Raw genomic sequence first — 16,759 nt, forward strand, 5'->3', positions numbered from 1 at the left:
GATCCCAGAAGCACAGCAAGGAACAAGTTATGTTTCTGATTGGCATAACATCCAGCATTTTAACGTAACCTGTTCCACTAAAGCAACAAAGTCAAAAATCTAAATCCAGACTTCGATCCATTATCGAATGTGGAGGTAATTCAGGCCTGAACAACAGGTGGAGAGTGTGTCCAGGAACAGCAGTTGGCAGACAAAGGGCTGGATAATGATGACCAGGCAGAAAGAAAAGCTAACAATGGAGGGTGCAAGTAGGTGGAAATGGGTTGGCTGTGCTGAAAGTAGGCCATATAATGACAAGGGGGCGTAGGATGGGTAAAGGACATGAAAGCAGTATTTAGGTCCTAAATTTATTGAACTCAATTTGAGTCCTGAAGGCTGCAGGGTTGCCAAGTGGAAAGTGAGATGTTGTTCTTCCAGCTTATGCGGTAGCAAACTCAAGACAGAGATGTTGGCCAGGGAGCACTGGGAGCTCAGGGTTGTTTTCATGGGCTGCACATGTTCTGCAAAGTGGTCACCCAGTCTGCATTTCATCTCCCCAGTGTAGAGGAGAGCCCACTGTGAGCATCAAATGCCATAGAGTAGATTAAGTGACTGGCAATAAATATTAGTCTTGTTAATGATTGCAACCAAGGATTATTGCCTTTTTGAATATTTCTGCTGCTCATATATCTGATCGAGGACACAACAGAGCCAATGGTCGAACCTCTTCTGTGGGGGAATCAGAGATCCATTGCCATGGAAACCTAACCACCCATTGCCATCTCTCACTTATGGTCACAAGCACTCTCATGCTCTTGTGAAGTGACTTGTGTCTGTCAAATCAAGGAGCACCAAGGTAAAGGCTTAAAAGGAGGTGCCATTCCCTCCATCTTCCATCAGCCAGACAGAAACCACAGCTTCAAGTCTGGTCACTGTTGACATTACGTAAAAGACAAACAAGAAAAAGGTCATGCCTAGGTCATGGAAATGGCAAATGAAACAACGCCATAAAGAAAGAAAATAAACTAAAACTGGAAGTGCTAGTAAAGGCTGACAACCAGGCAAGGTCAGCCAGTCAATACAGCAGTGTATGTAAATCGACAGTAATCTAAAATAGGCATCTGGCATAATGTTGAGATGAAATATGTCTTTTGTTCAACACTAGCATGAACATGCCTTCATAGAATTCCTACAGCATGGAAGCAAGCTGTCGAGTCCACATCAATCATTTGAACTGCATCCCACCCAGACCCATGCCTTTACTCTATTACCTATCCCTGTAACCCTGCATTTCCCACAGCTAATCCACCTAGCCTTAACATTCCTGGACACTATGGGCAATTTAACATGGTCAATCCACCTAATCTGCTCATATTTGGACCGTGGGAGGAAACCAGACCACCAGGAGAAAATCCACGCAGATACTAGGAGAATGTCTGTGTGCAGTTTGCACAGTCACCCAAGGATAGAATCAAACCCAGGTCCGTGGCAATTTGAGGTAGCAGTGCTAACCACTGAGCCACCATTCCAACTCATTGAGAAGTGCAGTGGGCACCAAATAGAACTACCAATACCTAAATCCTGGGAAGACTTCGGAAAATATATGCTTATCATTCATTCTTCTGCTACTCTAAACTCCAACACTCCCAAACGTTAAAACTTGGGAATGTTGCCAATTATGAAATTCTTCATTCAATTGACAGGCTTGACATTGGACAATGGTTTGCTTCAGGTATTCTTGCAAAAACATTTCAACTGGATGTGAGGGTTGGAGGATGTGAGCTATAGGGAGAGGCTGAAAAGCCTGGGGCTGTTTCCCCTGGAGCATCGGAGGCTGAGGGACAATCTTATAGAGGTTTACAAAATTATGAGGGACATGGATAGGATAAATAGGCAAAGTTTTTTACCCTGAGGTTGGGGAGTCCAGAACTAGAGGGTATAGGTTTAGGGTGAGAGGGGAAAGATATAAAAGAGACCTAAGGGGCAACTTTTTCATACAGAGGGTGGTACGTGTATGGAATGAACTGCCAGAGGAAGTGGTGGAGGGTGGTACAATTGCAACATTTAAGAGGCATTTAGATGGGTATATGAATAGGAAGGGTTTAGAGGGATATATTCCGAGTGCTGGCAGGTGGGACTAGATTAGTTTGGGATATCTGGTCGGCATGGATGGGTTGGACCGAAGAGTCTGTTTCCATGCTGTACATCTCTAGAACTCTATGGATATAGCTCTGCACTATTTACACTTTGCATTCTGACTTTAAATTTCTGAATGATTGGTGATCCAGATACACAGATTGTTAAAACATTATTAAAAAAGCTATCAGAATACCGTCTTTTATACCTACAGGCCTGGAATACAATGGGGCAGAAATCACAATTCATCCAGTTCCAGCTCAATAAAACCTGGGAGTACTGGCAGCAATTCAGGGCAACATACCATGTTTGGGTCAGAGGAAACGCACTGTAGAATTAAGGCAATGATACCTGAACTCCAAGCATTTAATGGAGAGGATAGATTTTACAAATCAAAAGTTCTTGGAATTTAGAAGGCTGTGAAGTGATTGGTCAAAACATTTAAAAGCATTGAGCGAAAGATTTAAGAATAAATTGGTAAAATATATTTCTGCTAGACTGGAATCTAGGCCTAGTCAAAAAATAAAATGCCAGGCCTTCAAGGAGTCAAATTAGGAAGCAAAATTAGAAAACTCATCTCAGAAGGGTCACTGAACTTGAAACACTAACTCTGCTTTCTCTCCACTGATGCAGAAAGATCTGCTGAGGTTCTTCAACAACTTCAGTTTTTGTTTCAGATTTCCAGCACCCATAGCTCTTTGTTTTATCAAATTAGGAAATACTGGTCCATACAAAGGAGCATTTGAAGTCTGGAATCGTCTTCTTGAAATGGTAACTGATGATGGGCCAATTGTTAATTTTAAAACGGTGCTTGATGGATTCTCATTAGAGAAACTACTGAGGGGTATTGGACAAAATCTGATACATGGAGCTAGGGCAGAGATCGGACACTCTCTCATTGAGTGGCACCACTTGCCTGATTACCTAAATGGCCAACTTCTGTTCCTATGGCCCAACTCCAACTGTACATCCGATGAGGTTGAGAAAATGTACTGAACAAATATAGACTTAATATCTTACCAATTGAGCCTCTGGTATTCTCAGCATTCAGAGAACCAAAAGCTATTGTTGGCAGTAAACAGATGCAGTACAGAAACAAGATGGTGGTGATATACTTCCTAATAGATTTATTTTTACCAATGATACCTGTGGTAAAAGAAAGAAAGGGCAAAGTTCAACAGATATGTTTCCAAATAAGACACATTAAAACAATGCTAGCATCTCATAAACTCAATTATATTAGGGTACAGCATTCCAGAAAGGTTGAATGTGGTTAAATATTAAGCATCACTGGACTGGTAAATCCCAAGGTCCAAGCTAATTCTCAATAGCAAAATGAGAAAACAATAGATAAAGGTCTAGAGAACAACTCAACAGAAACCTCTACATCATTTTTTGTCTTTGGCACATGGCTCAGTACAGAAGGCAGCTGAGGGGAATAAGCAACTTGTATCTAGATAGCACCTTATCAGTTTGTAAAAAATGCCAAAAGGTGCTTTCTCCAAAATTCAACCATGCAAAAGCTTTTCCATAAAAGTTGCACTGTGTTATGCTGGAACATGTAACCAAGGAACATCTTAAAAAAGGAATATGTACACAGCATTTTCAGGAGCAAATTCCTTAATTTTACGCCTCAATGATACCAAAGCTGAAGAGAAAGCAAATTTGGGTGAGGCTGGAGTAAACAAGATGACAGATTCAGGAGTCAAAAGTTGTGGAAGGCAGAAGGGAAAGTAGAGTTGAGATCACAACTAGATTAGCCGTATCTTAAACAGTGAAGTAGGTTGAAAGTAGTCAAATGGCCTCATCCAATCTCGAGGTCCTGACACCTCTGTGATGGAATATCTTAGCAATCAGCCTGAAACCTTCAGGTCAATGATATCCAAAAACAAATTTAGAAAAAAAAATCAGAAAGTCAAAGCAAATGTGTTAAAATATAAACTTTGGAAATTATTTTAAATAAATGTACCAGTTAAGCTTTATTTTTGCAACATACATTGTTAGAACAAAAAAAAATCAGAAATTATTCAACATAATGAATCAGTCAGCATCTGTGTTTTTTTTTAAAAAATGATAAATGGATTTCTCTTCAAGTGTTGACAGACCAAATGATTTCCAGCACTGCTTCTCTGGTTTCAGATATATCTTTTTCCTTTTTACTTAATGTTGTTACAATTAATTTAGTCCCTTCATTAATACCACCATAAACAATACAAACAAACAATTTCTAGGTTGTTTGGTTATCTAATTAAGATTAGAGATTTATTAATTTCCATGTAATGTTTATGACTTTCGTCATAGCAACGCTAGTCCAGAATTTGTTGTAACAATAACAAATAAGTTTGATGCGCAGCCCATTATTCGTGCCGAATAACCGAACAACTTGAGGTGAGATGATTAGATTAGATTAGATTTACAGTGTGGAAACAGGCCCTTCGGCCCAACAAGTCCACACCGACCCGCTGAAGCGAAACCCACCCATACCCCTACATTTACCCCTTACCTAATACTACGGGCAATTTAGCTTGGCCAATTCACCTGACCCGCACATCTTTGTGACTGTGGGAGGAAACCGGAGCACCCGGAGGAAACCCACGCAGACACGGGGAGAACGTGCAAACTCCACACAGTCAGTCGCCTGAGTCGGGAATTGAACCCGGGTCTACAGGCGCTGTGAGGCAGCAGTGCTAACCACTGTGCCACCGTGCCGCCCACACATGATGTTTTGTGAATGGCCACAAATTGCTGCCTAACTTGTTCCATTCTGTCATCAACCTCACCAAAAATAAGAACTCAAAATCTAGACATGTTGAGATTAAACTCTCTACCAAAAGAGAAAACTGGAATTAAACCTTTTAAAAAGAGAAGGGGTTTATCCCTTCTCTGTTACTCCATCTCTACAGCTCAAAAAGGAGCCAATAAAACTGCCGTCTTTTCCCAAATTTTACTTCCTTGCTTTTTACACCTCATCATTTAATTTAATCTTTCTATTGTTTATTTGATTGTAAATTCTTTTCCTTTTTCTTAATCTCTAAACCTCATTTGATTAGGAAATGCAATCAGATTATGTCCTTCCAGCATATGAATGGGGCATTTATGGGGAATACTGGATTACTCAACACAGAGAGATAGCAAGGACTCAAGTGGGATGAAAGGTCTCCCTCGGTTTGCATGTGATTTTATGGTCATAGACGGCTGATATCCCCAGCAACTTGTAGCTAAATAAATTGAGTTGAAGGCAGAGGTAAAACAAAATTCAGCTCATGGATTCCACCATGGGATACCAGGCAACAGAAGATTCTAGCCTATTGCGTCAGAATTTATGCCAAGGTTCATGGGTCTCCCTCGCTTTTGCGAAGTGGTGTTACAGAAATAATGAGAAGTGAGATCAGTCATCGCCGAGCTCAGGGATGTTGTTGAATGACAGTCAGGAGAGAGAATCCCAACACATGGATTGGGACTCACCAGTGATTGCTACATAAAAGTCTGGAATAGACTTCCCAAAAATTAGCATTATTCATGGTAAGTAGGACCAGCAGAACTAGATTATCTGGGGGCTACGACAGGAAGAACTAAAAGCCTTCTGATTCACGCAGCACTCTTCAGGTGCTCTAAAGATCCTGCAGAAATTCACTTGATGTTTTAGGTGTTCAGTCACATCTTTCTGCCAATAAACGAAGCAGTTAATCTGTGGTAAACAACATCCCTCAAACAGTTATCCAGATTTTGGTGTTAGTTGAGGGGTGACATTTGTCCAGAAGACAAAGCTTGGGTTTAATGGGCTCATGTCTAAGGTAACATCTGACATTTTTCCTATTCACTCACAAGATGTGGGTATTATTGACCAGATCAACACTTATTGGAAGAAATCAGCAAGCCAGGCAGCATCAGGAGGAGAACCCAGTTGGTAGTTGGAAGGAAGGGTTGGTAGGTGGAATGGAAGGGAGGGGGCAGGGCTGGAAAGGGAGCTGGAGGACGGGTGAGGTGGTTTTTTGAAATTTGAGAACTCCAAGTTAGGTCCTCCGGGCTGTACACAGCCCAGGAAGAAGTTAAAATCGTGCACCTCCAGTGTACGGTTTGATTCACAGGTGCAATATAGAGGAGGCGGGGATGGACACATCGGAGATGGGTGATGGTGGGAGGGGCGAATTGAAATGGGCAGTGACTGGGAGCTGAAAATGTGTTGCTAAAAAGTGCAACAGGTCAGGCAGCATCCAAGGAGCAGGAGAATCAACATTTCGGGCATGACCCCTTCTTCAGGAATGAGGAGAGTGTGCCAAGCAGGCTAAGATAAAAGGTAGGGAGAAGAGACTTGGGGGAGGGGCATTGGAAATGCGATAGGTGGAAGGAGGTTAAGGTGAGGGCGGAGAGGTCAGGAAGAAGATTGCAGGTTAGGAAGGTGGTGCTGAGTTCGAGGGTTGGGACTGAGACAAGGTGGGGGAAAGGGAAATTAGGAAACTGGAGAAATCTGAGTTCATCCCTTGTGGTTGGAGGGTTCCTAGGCGGAAGATGAGGCGCTCTTCCTTCAGCCGTCGTGTTGCTATGGTCTGGCGATGGAGGAGTCAAGGACCTGCATGTCCTTGGTGGAGTGGGAGGGGGAGTTGAAGTGAAGTGATGAGCCACGGGGTGGTTGGGTTGGTTGGTCCAGGTGTCCCAGAGGTGTTCTCTGAAACCTTCCGCAAATAGGGGCCTGTCTCCCCAATGTAGAGGAGGCCACATCGGGTACAGCGGATGCAGTAAATCATGTGTGTGGAGGTGCAGGTGAATTTGTGGCGGATATGGAAGGATCCCTTGGGGCCTCGGAGGGAAGTGAGGGGGGAGGTGTGGGCACAAGTTTTGCATTTCTTGCGGTTGCAGGGGAAGGTGTCGGGAGTGGAGGTTGGGTTGGTGGGGGGTGTGGACCTGACAAGGGAGTCACGTAGGGAGTGGTCTTTTTGGAACACTGATAGGGGAGGGGAGGGAAATATATCCCTGGTGGTGGGGTTCGTTTGGAGGTGGCGGAAATGACGAAGGATGATACGATGTATATGGAGGTTGGTGGGGTGGTGGGTGAGAACCAGTGGGGTTCTGTCCTGGTAGCAATTGGAGGGGCAGGGCTCAAGGGCGGAGGAGCGAGAAGTGGAGGAGATGTGGTGGAGAGCTTCGTCGATCACGTGTGGGGGGAAATTGTGGTCTTTGAAGAAGGACACCATCTGCGTTGTTCGGTATTAAAACCGGTCCTCCTGGGAGCAGATGCGGCGGAGACGAAGGAATTGGGAATATGGGATAGCGTTTTTACAGGGGGCAGGGTGGGAGGAGGTGTAGTCTAGGTAGCTGTGGGAGTCGGTCGGTTTATAGTAAATGTCTGTGTTGATTCAGTCGCCCGAGATAGAAATGGAGAGGTCTAGGAAGGGGAGGGAGGAGTCTGAGACGGTCCAGGTAAATTTGAGGTCAGGGTGGAAGGAGTTGGTAAAGTGGTTGAACTGTTCAACCTCCTCGTGGGAGCACGAGGCAGCGCTGATACAGTCATCGATGTAGCGGAGGAAAAGGTGGCGGGTGGTGCCAGTGTAGCTGCGGAAGATGGACTGTTCCACATATCCTACGAAGAGGCAGGCAAAGCTGGGGACCATGCGGGTGCCCATGGCAACTCCTTTAGTTTGGAGGAAGTGGGAGGATTGGAAAGAGAAGTTGTTCAGGGTGAGGACCAGTTCAGTCAGTCGAAGGAGGGTGTCAGTGGAAGGGTACTGGTTGGTACGGTGGGAAAGGAAGAAGCGGAGGGCTTTGAGTCCTTCGTGATGGGGGATGGAGGTGTACAGGGACTGGATGTCCATGGTGAAGATAAGGCGTTGGGGACCGGGGAAGTGAAAATCATGGAGGAGGTGGAGGGCGTGGATAGTGTCCCGAACGTAGGTGGGGAGTTCTTGGACTAAGGGGAACAGGACCGTGTCGAGGTCTGAAGAGATGAGTTCGGTGGGGCAGGAGCAAGCTGAGACAATGGGTCGGCCGTGGCAGTCAGGTTTGTGGATTTTGGACAGGAGGTAGAAATGGGCGGGGTTGTGGGACTATGAGGTTGGAGGCGGTGGATGGGAGATCCCCTGAGGTGATGAGGTTATGGATGGTCTGGGAGATGATGGTTTGGTGGTGGGAGGTGGGGTCATGGTCACAGGGGCAGTAGGAGGAGGTGTCCGCGAGCTGGCGCTTAGCCTCAGCGGTGTAAAGGTCGGTGCGCCAAACTACTACTGCGCCTGCCTTGTCTGCCGGTTTGATGGTGAGGTTGGGGTTGGAGCGGAGGGAGTGCGAGGGCAAGCTCACTAATTCAGGCCCGAAGGTGCTCAGTGAAACTGACATCTAGTCTACATTTGGTCTCTCTAATGTTGAAAAGACCACATTGGGAGCACTGAATGCAGTAGACGAGGTTGAAGGAGATGCGAGTGAACCTCTGTCTCACCCGGAAGGACCATTTGGGGCTCTGGATCGAGGAGGGCGAGGGAAGGGAAGCGGCATTTGGGTAGATGTTGCATCTTTCTCGATTAAAGGAAGGTACCGGGGGTATTGGGCGGTTTGGTGGGGAGTATGGCATGAAGCAGGGAGTGGCGAAGGGAATGGTCCTTGTGGAAGGCAGGGAGGAGAGGGAAATGGAAGATGTTGGTCTAATTGAAGTTGACGAACGTGATTGAGGATGATGCTGGACGCAGAGGCTGTTGAGTTGGAAAGTGAGGACAAGGAGGGTTACCATTTGTATTAGTTTGGGTGGGGAGGGGGAGGGGATGGTTTAAAGCAGTGGAACTGTGGAACGCTACTGAAGGTGGTGTGGTAGAGGGCTGTCACGATGACAGTATACCAGGAGCAGGAGGGTTTGGGTGTGAATAGGGGGGGGTTCAAGGGGTTGGTGGGGTCCTTCTCAGCCTTCTGCAAGAACCGTTCACTTCACCACTCCCTCGTTCACGCTACACAGCCCATCAAGCATTCCCCCCCTCCCACCCTCAGGACCTTCCCTGTAAGCGAAAAAGATGCAACTCCTGTCTGTACACCACTTCCCTCCCCACCATCCAGGGCCCCAAACAGTCCTTCCAGGTGAGACAGAAGTTCACCTGCATCTCCTCTAACCCAGTCTACTGCAGCCTGTGCTCCCAATGTGCTCTTCTCTACATTGGAGAGATTCAAATGTAGACCAGGTGACCACTTCACCAAGCATCTCAGCCAGGCCCAAATCAGCCAGCCTGACCACCCATTTCAACTCCCCATCCCACTTCCCTTCCAACATGTCCATCCTCAGCCTCCTCCATTGCCATTATCTTCCAGCTGGGCAGCCTACAGCCTGGAGGACTTAACATTGAATTCCCAAATTTCAAATAACTTTCCCACCCCCACCCCCTCCCCTCCATTCCACCTATGGACCCTTCCTTCCAACTATCAGACATATTCAGCCCTCCAATTGATGAACAAGGTTGTATCCTCTACTAGTATCCACCTATCACTACCTCACCTTCTGCTATTTCCCCCATCCCACCTTTATCTGTAGCTCCTCCTACCCCCATACCTAGTCCTGAAGAAGGGCTATACCCAAAAATTTTGACTCGTCCTGATGCTGCCTGGCTTGCTATATTCTTCCAGCCTCCTGTCTGTCTACTTTGGATTCAAGCATAGTATCCCTACAGTGTGGAAACAGGCCAATTGGATCAACAAGTCCACACCGGCCCTCCGAAGAGTAACATACCCAGACCCATTCTCCTACCCCATCCCTGAACACTGTGGGCAATTTAGCATGGTCAATTCACCTAACCTGCACATCTTGGGAGTGCGGGAGGAAACCGGAGCACCCAGAGAAAACCCACGCGGACACGAGGAAAACGCATAAACTCCACACAGACACAGTTGCCCAAGGCTGGAATTGAACCTGGGCTCCTGGCATTGTAAAGCAGCAGTGTTAACCACTGAGCCACTGTGCTGCACTGCAGCTTTTTTTTTGTCTCTAACTAAGATCAACATTTATTGTCTATCCTTAATTGCCCAGAGAGAAAACCACATTATTGGGTTCTGGGTTCACATTTAGGCCAGACCAGGTAGGGATGACACTTTCCCTCCCTAAAGAACATCAGTGAATTTTCCCTGACAATTGATAATGGTTTCATGGTTATCATTAGACTTTAGTACCAGATTTCTATTGAACTCAATGGCAGGATTCAAACCCAGAACATTACCTGACTCTCTGGCCACCGCTGTACATTCTGCTGTGAAAATGTGATTGTCACAAAAGGGTCAGCTGCCAACAATTGAGACCACCCACTTGTATACCTATAATTTCCTGGAAGGAGCTAGTTAATCTGCAGATAGACCCTGTCATCTGTAAGTATGTAATTAAGACTGAGCACCTACTTCAGGTATGTAGTATTATTTACCTGGTGGCAACTATATCTAGTTTTACTTGACTATAGTGTGCAATCGCACTATACAATACCTATTTCTTGTTACTCAGGAATGAGAATCTACTACCAAGCCTTCCAAATGGTCACCCATTTAAGATGACTAAGATTTAGATTAGGAGGAGGAAAATTAGTGCCAGCTTTGTAAATCTAAAGATCCTTAGGTACTTTTAGGAGGTAAACATCTAGCAAACTCCCCCACCCCGACAATAAAATAGGCATCTCTTACAAAGGAGAAAGTGAGGACTGCAGATGCTGGAGATCAGAGTCGAGAGTGTGTTGCAGGAAAAGCACAGCAGGTCAGGCAGCATCCAAAGAGCAGGAGAATCAACATTTCAGGCATAAGCCCTCCATCGGGAATCCTGATGAAGGGCTTATGCCTGAAACATCAATTCTCCTGCTCCTCGGATGCTGCCTGACCTGTTGTGCTTCTCCAGAAACAGTCCCAACCCCAACATCTCTTACAATGCAGCCCTCCCTTGCAATGCTGTACTGAGAAAGTGTCAATACAGCTCAGGGCTCACATCCAGGTTGGGGCTCAGAGGTAACGCAGTGAATCCTGTAGCACAAAACAGCCACATTAAAAACATACATCTGTCCTTTCTGAACTCACAGTGGGGTGCGAGATGTTTATTTTGCTTCTGGCACGATTTGATGGTTCAGCACCAACAAATCTCTCAGACAGCAAACTGATTCCGACCATTCCTCTGTCCAGGAGGTGTGTTCCCCCAAGAGAGAAATGATTTTCAAACTGAACATCCTGTTAAAGAAAAGGGTAATAGGCTCCATTTAATAGAGGATTTTTTGTTTCACTTGATGTGTGCATTTTGGGATAACCCAAAACATCCCTCTGCCAGGAACACTAAATCCCAGCGAGCAGTCATAAAGTGTGATCAAAAGATGACGAATCAGACAGGCCAAATAAAAGCAACATAATTGCGCATAGCAGCTGCAACTCCTGCACCGATGCTAAACTAAAAGTTTTCATGTCCCAATCTTTGGTTTAAAAAAAAGACCAGCTAGAGCACAGTAAGTCCAGACAGCAGGCATGTTCATCAACATCATTTGTTGTTTGCAAGTGACTAAAGCCAAACAGCATCTAGAGACAGAAGGGTGGATAATGAGAGAACTGATTTAAGCTAACTTGCAAAAGAGCTTCAGACTCTGGTCATCAGGAAGAGGCCGTTTGGCCATCAAGCCTATGATGGAGGCAACACAAGGAAAGCTTTCCATTGCAGCATCTTGTAGTCAGTAATACACTGACTCCTAACACCTCTCCTAAACGGTTGGCCTTTATTCTGAGTATGCTGCATGTTTCCCCAACCATTGGAAATAGCATACCTTTATCCATCCTATCAAGAGAAGTGGACAGTGGGCAGGAAAGTGGAGTTGAAGTTCAAGGTCAGCTACGGTCATATTGAATACTGGAGCATGCCCGAAAAGGCCAACTCCTGCCAACAGGTGTGTTCACGTAAGTTTCTACCGCATCTTCAATCCACCCTACTCCATCCCCACATTCCTAGAATTCCAGTTTTGAATCCTTCCAAAGTGGTTTTGGTCAATGCTACAGGATCAAAGCAGCTCTTATTAAATTCTGTGACATTAGCAATGGTAAGCTTTTCTTGTTCATCTTTTTGGACTTGCTTTTCAGGCCAAAGGCTCTCCCCAATATCATGCAGCTTTCCTGAGGTTCCATGCTTATTACTCTACTCTATTTTCAATGGCTTCTCTTCTTGCTGCTGCATGGTTTCTTCATGATGTGCTTCATCTCTCCTATTTTCTATCTACATCTCCTAAAGGTTTTCGTATCAACATCCAGTTCCAACTGCACCTTTCAGCTCCCTTACTATCATTAAGTCAGCATGCTAATCAAACATCCAATACTGTAGGAGCAGAAACTTTCTTCAATTCAACACTGGGAAGGCTGCAACCATTCATCATCTCAAACTCAACTCCTTACCTCTTCATGGTAACGGTCTGTTCCCAACCTTGGTGCTATTTTTGTTTCAAAGAGGAGCTTACCACTAAGATCACTATTGCTGGAACACTGCCTAACTACAGCCCTGCCTCAGCTCTCTGCTGACGAAACCTTTTGCTACTTCTAGACCAGATTATTCCAATTCATTCCTGGTCATCCACATTCTACCTTCCGTAAACTTGAGCTTATCTAAAAGCCCACAAGTCTTAACTCACACCAAGTCACACTGGCTCTTGATCAAGCAATGTGCAGAGTTTAAAATTTTTAACCTGGTTTTCACACCCACAACCTCCACCATGTCTAATCTCCAGCCTCGCAAGATATCTACTCTCCAATTCTGCCATTTGAACTTTATCAATTTTAAAAGTTGCTCCACCATTAGTGGCTACAACCTCCATTACCTAGGCCCTAAGTTTGGGAACATCCTCCCCCACCTCTCTCTTCATTGTCTTCCACCTTTAGGGAATTATTTAACACATTGTTTCTGACCAAGCTGATTATTATCATCTGGCCTAATATCTCTGTTCCTGTGAATCACCTTTGGAAGTTTCATTACATTAAAAGGCGTTATAAACGTTGCTTTACTTTAACAATAAGAACGCAGAAAAACACTGCAAGGCACTTTATGGAGAGAAACCTTAAAAGAGAAATATGAAATAAACCGGGAGGCAAGTTAGAATTTAGTTTAATCGATGAGAAAGAAGAAGTGGGAATGTGGAGAAATGTTTACAAAAATAAGAAGTCTCAGTGAGTCAGGCTGGTCACTAAGTTAAGACAAAAAAAAAAGATAAATTAAGGAAATGTGGTTGGGATACATAAGAGGAGAAAGTAAGGTCTGCAGATGCTGGAGATCAGAGCTGAAAATGCATTGCTGGAAAAGCACAGCAGGTCAGGCAGCATCCAAGGAACAGGAGAATGCCTGAAACGTCGAATCTCCTGCTCCTTGGATGCTGCCTGACCTGCTGCGCTTTTCCAGCAACACATTTTCAGCTGGGATACATAAGACCAGAGTCATAGAAATGAAGAACATCATAGCAACGGACACAATGCCCAAAGTGACAAGTCAGAGCAAAGGCTGTAAACGGAGTGTGGCTGAGGAGGTGCTTTATCAAAGACTACGTCGCCCACAGACCTACAATTACTGCAAATACAACCAGTGAATTTACAGAAATGATAGCAATGGCTGACTTGAAAACATGGCTAAGAATTTTAGCTTTAAAGCATTTATGAGGTGGAGATAGGACAGGGAGTCAGAAAGTAGAAAGCAAGACGTAGAATTAAAAAAGATTTCACTTCCATCCCAAAGAGGGATGAACAGTTCTGAAGAAGGGTCACCAGAGCTGAAACATTAACTCTGATCTCTCTTCATAGATGTTGCCAGAGCTGCTGAATTCCTAACAATTTCTGTTTATGATTTTCAGCATCCACGGGTCGTTTGGTTTTTCCGTTCCATTCAGGCACAATTTTGGGAGAGGGAAATTATACAATTTAAATGTCATCAGATTTAAACCTGCCAGCCATTGCCCATCTCTCTTCTGACTTCTAAATTATAAATTCAACAACTACATGTAGAAAGGATTGGTCCGGATAAAGTTTACAGCTGACTTTAAGAAAGTGTGTTATGGGCTCAGACATTTGTGGGTTTTCATGTGGGGACCATTTTCTTGTAGCTGTCAGGTTTGCTAGTTAACCTGACCATTGACAGGCAAAACAGCAATGGAAGTGGGAAAGTGCTTTCAGAAAAATCAAACCAGAGTTGCATTTTCCCTAAATGAAAGGCGTTAGAGAAAATTAGTCAACAAGAGATGAGGAGAAGGAAGTGGGGACTGCAGATGCTGGAGATCAGACTCTAAGGGTGTGGCGCTGGAAAAGCACAGTCAGTCAGGCAGCATCCGAGGAGCATCAGGAATGATGAAAAGCTTATGCTCCATACGTCGACTCTCTTCCTCCTCAAATGCTGCCTGATCGGCTGTGCTTTTCCACTACCACACTTTTCGAAATAAGAGGTGATGACTCAAGTTATCGTGGAAGTAAAGGTGCATCCACTAGTCAGAGAGACAATGACCCAGGATACAGCCCGAGACTGAAGGAATGATGCTTTAGAATGGAGAGGAGGAGGAGGAATTTCTTCAGCCAGAGGGTGATTAATCGGTGAAACTCATTGCCAGAGATGACTATGGAGGCCTCATCATTAAGTGTCATTAAGACAGAGATAGACAGGTTCTTAACTGTTAAGGGAATCAAGGGTGACCGAGAGGTGACTGGAGAATGGGGTTGAGAAACAAATCAGCCACGATCGAATCGCAGAGTAGACTCGATGGCTGAATGGTCTAATTCTGCTGCTATACCTTATGGTCTAAGTTTATGCTGTTATCTTAATTGTTGTTGCCAACACAATGGATACCTGGCTTTGCAAATAATTGATGGTGCATTGACTTCCCACCTCCTCCAAAAACCTCTGGAAACATTACTATCCATGCTGTATCTTCTGCTTTAAATCACGACTGCTACCTGCATTTTGAGATATCTGGCTGGAATCCAGCAGGCCAAAAGTGTCTCGCTATACACTGTCCTTGAGGCTGTTGCTCCTTACTAATAAGTAAACCTCAACTCCCTATGCACTGTAGCACTCCTTTGTTCAGATTTGTATTCGCAGATTCTCAAATGCATACTTCTCTAAAACCTCTTAAAGAGCTTTACGACAAGTACGTTTGAAGTGTTACTTACTGTTGTAACATAGGAAAAGCAGCAGCAGGACTTAATTTTAGGTATTGAAGCCAATGGCTAAGTGGTTAAAGTATCAGTGGGGGAGCATTTTTCAGACTGCAATCATAACTCCATTAGATTCACCATTGTTCTGGTCAGGATAACATGGTGTTAGGCCTGATGGGAACTCTCATCTGCTTTGAGAATTTAATCTATTTTTTCCTCCAACTTGTTTAGTTGTAGCAAAATCTTCTAAACCTTCAGAATCAGTGAAGACTATTATACACAGTTCTGGAATCTACAGCATAGAAAGGATGTGACAGAACTGGAGACGCTGTGGAGGATGTTACCTGGCTGGGCTAAAGCAATTGCAGCTATGAACAGTTATGAAATAGCCCAGCAAGCTATACAGTTTACAGAGGGATCGGTAACAGACGCTTACCTTGTCAGTGACACTCTGACATCCCATGGAAGAATAAAGAAAATTGAAAGAAAAAAGAAGTTAGTGCAAGTTATTCTCAATGCTCCAGTCTATATTTAGAGTCATAGAGCACACAGAAAAGGATGATTACGTATGTTCGGTCAAAGACCTAACCATTCTAATCACACAATCCCATTTTCTAGCACTTGGCTCATAGACCTGAAGTCAAGATTAGAGTGGTGCTGGAAAAGCACAGCAGGTCAAGCAGCATCTGAGGAGCAGGAAAATTGACGTTTTGGGCAGGAGCCCTTCATCAGGGCTCCTGCTCGCAACGTTGATTTTCCTGCTCCTCGGATGCTGCCTGACCTGCTGTGCATTTCCAGCATCACTCTAATCTAGACTGATCTCCAGCATCTGCAATCCTCACTTTCACCTCACAGCCTTGAAGGCCTGGGCATTGCAAGGGCACCTAGAAATACTTCTTCGTACGATAAGGGTTTTTGCCTCAAACACGCTGACAGGCAGCGAGTTCCAGATTCCCACCATCCATTGAATGAAAGGGTTTTTCCTTATATCTCCATCAAACCTCCTGCCCCTTCCCTTAGTCAACTGACCCCTCGATCAAGAAGAAACATCTCCTCCAGTCTACCATACCTATGCCCTCAATTTTATACATCTCAATCTCCTCTGCTCAAAAAGAACAATCTCAATCTCTCTAGCTCAGGCAACATCCTGGTAAATCTCCCCTGCACCCTACCACATCATTCCAATAACATGGATTCCAGAATCTCTCACATAAATCTTCAGAATCTGAGAGTGTTAAGATTTTCACCCCAGCTAAACAACTTGAAGAGAACAGATTAAATTCTCAAAAACTCCAAGAGAGTGCATGTTTAGGGGCTATGGATTAGCAATTGTGCTGACATCAAATAATATCCATGAACAAAGAAACCAAATGAGGAAAAATAACTTCCTTCTGACGTATTCTTTTTAAAAAAAAAGGTTATGGAATTGACAAATGCATAAAGAAAATTTCATGAGGTAATTTCTATTTGTTTATGGAAGTGCCAGCATAAAATGAGCACACTGAGTAACAACGCAATAAATTTATTGCTTCCATACCCCTGGGGCAGTCTC

At 44.5% G+C, this 16,759-nt stretch overlaps 1 protein-coding gene across 1 annotated transcript in view; it reads right to left on the minus strand.

The window, feature by feature from the left end:
• slc4a11 (solute carrier family 4 member 11) overlaps positions 1–16,759 on the minus strand; it is a 104,071-nt gene that overhangs the window by 39,409 nt on the left and 47,903 nt on the right. Inside the window, exon 7 of the mRNA XM_060833250.1 lies at positions 3,136–3,261. Coding sequence (XP_060689233.1) covers positions 3,136–3,261 — 126 coding nt within the window. The remainder of the gene's footprint in view (positions 1–3,135; positions 3,262–16,759) is intronic.

This window comes from Hemiscyllium ocellatum, chromosome 1, assembly GCF_020745735.1.
Source record: "Hemiscyllium ocellatum isolate sHemOce1 chromosome 1, sHemOce1.pat.X.cur, whole genome shotgun sequence".
NCBI classification, from domain to species: Eukaryota; Metazoa; Chordata; class Chondrichthyes; order Orectolobiformes; family Hemiscylliidae; genus Hemiscyllium; species Hemiscyllium ocellatum.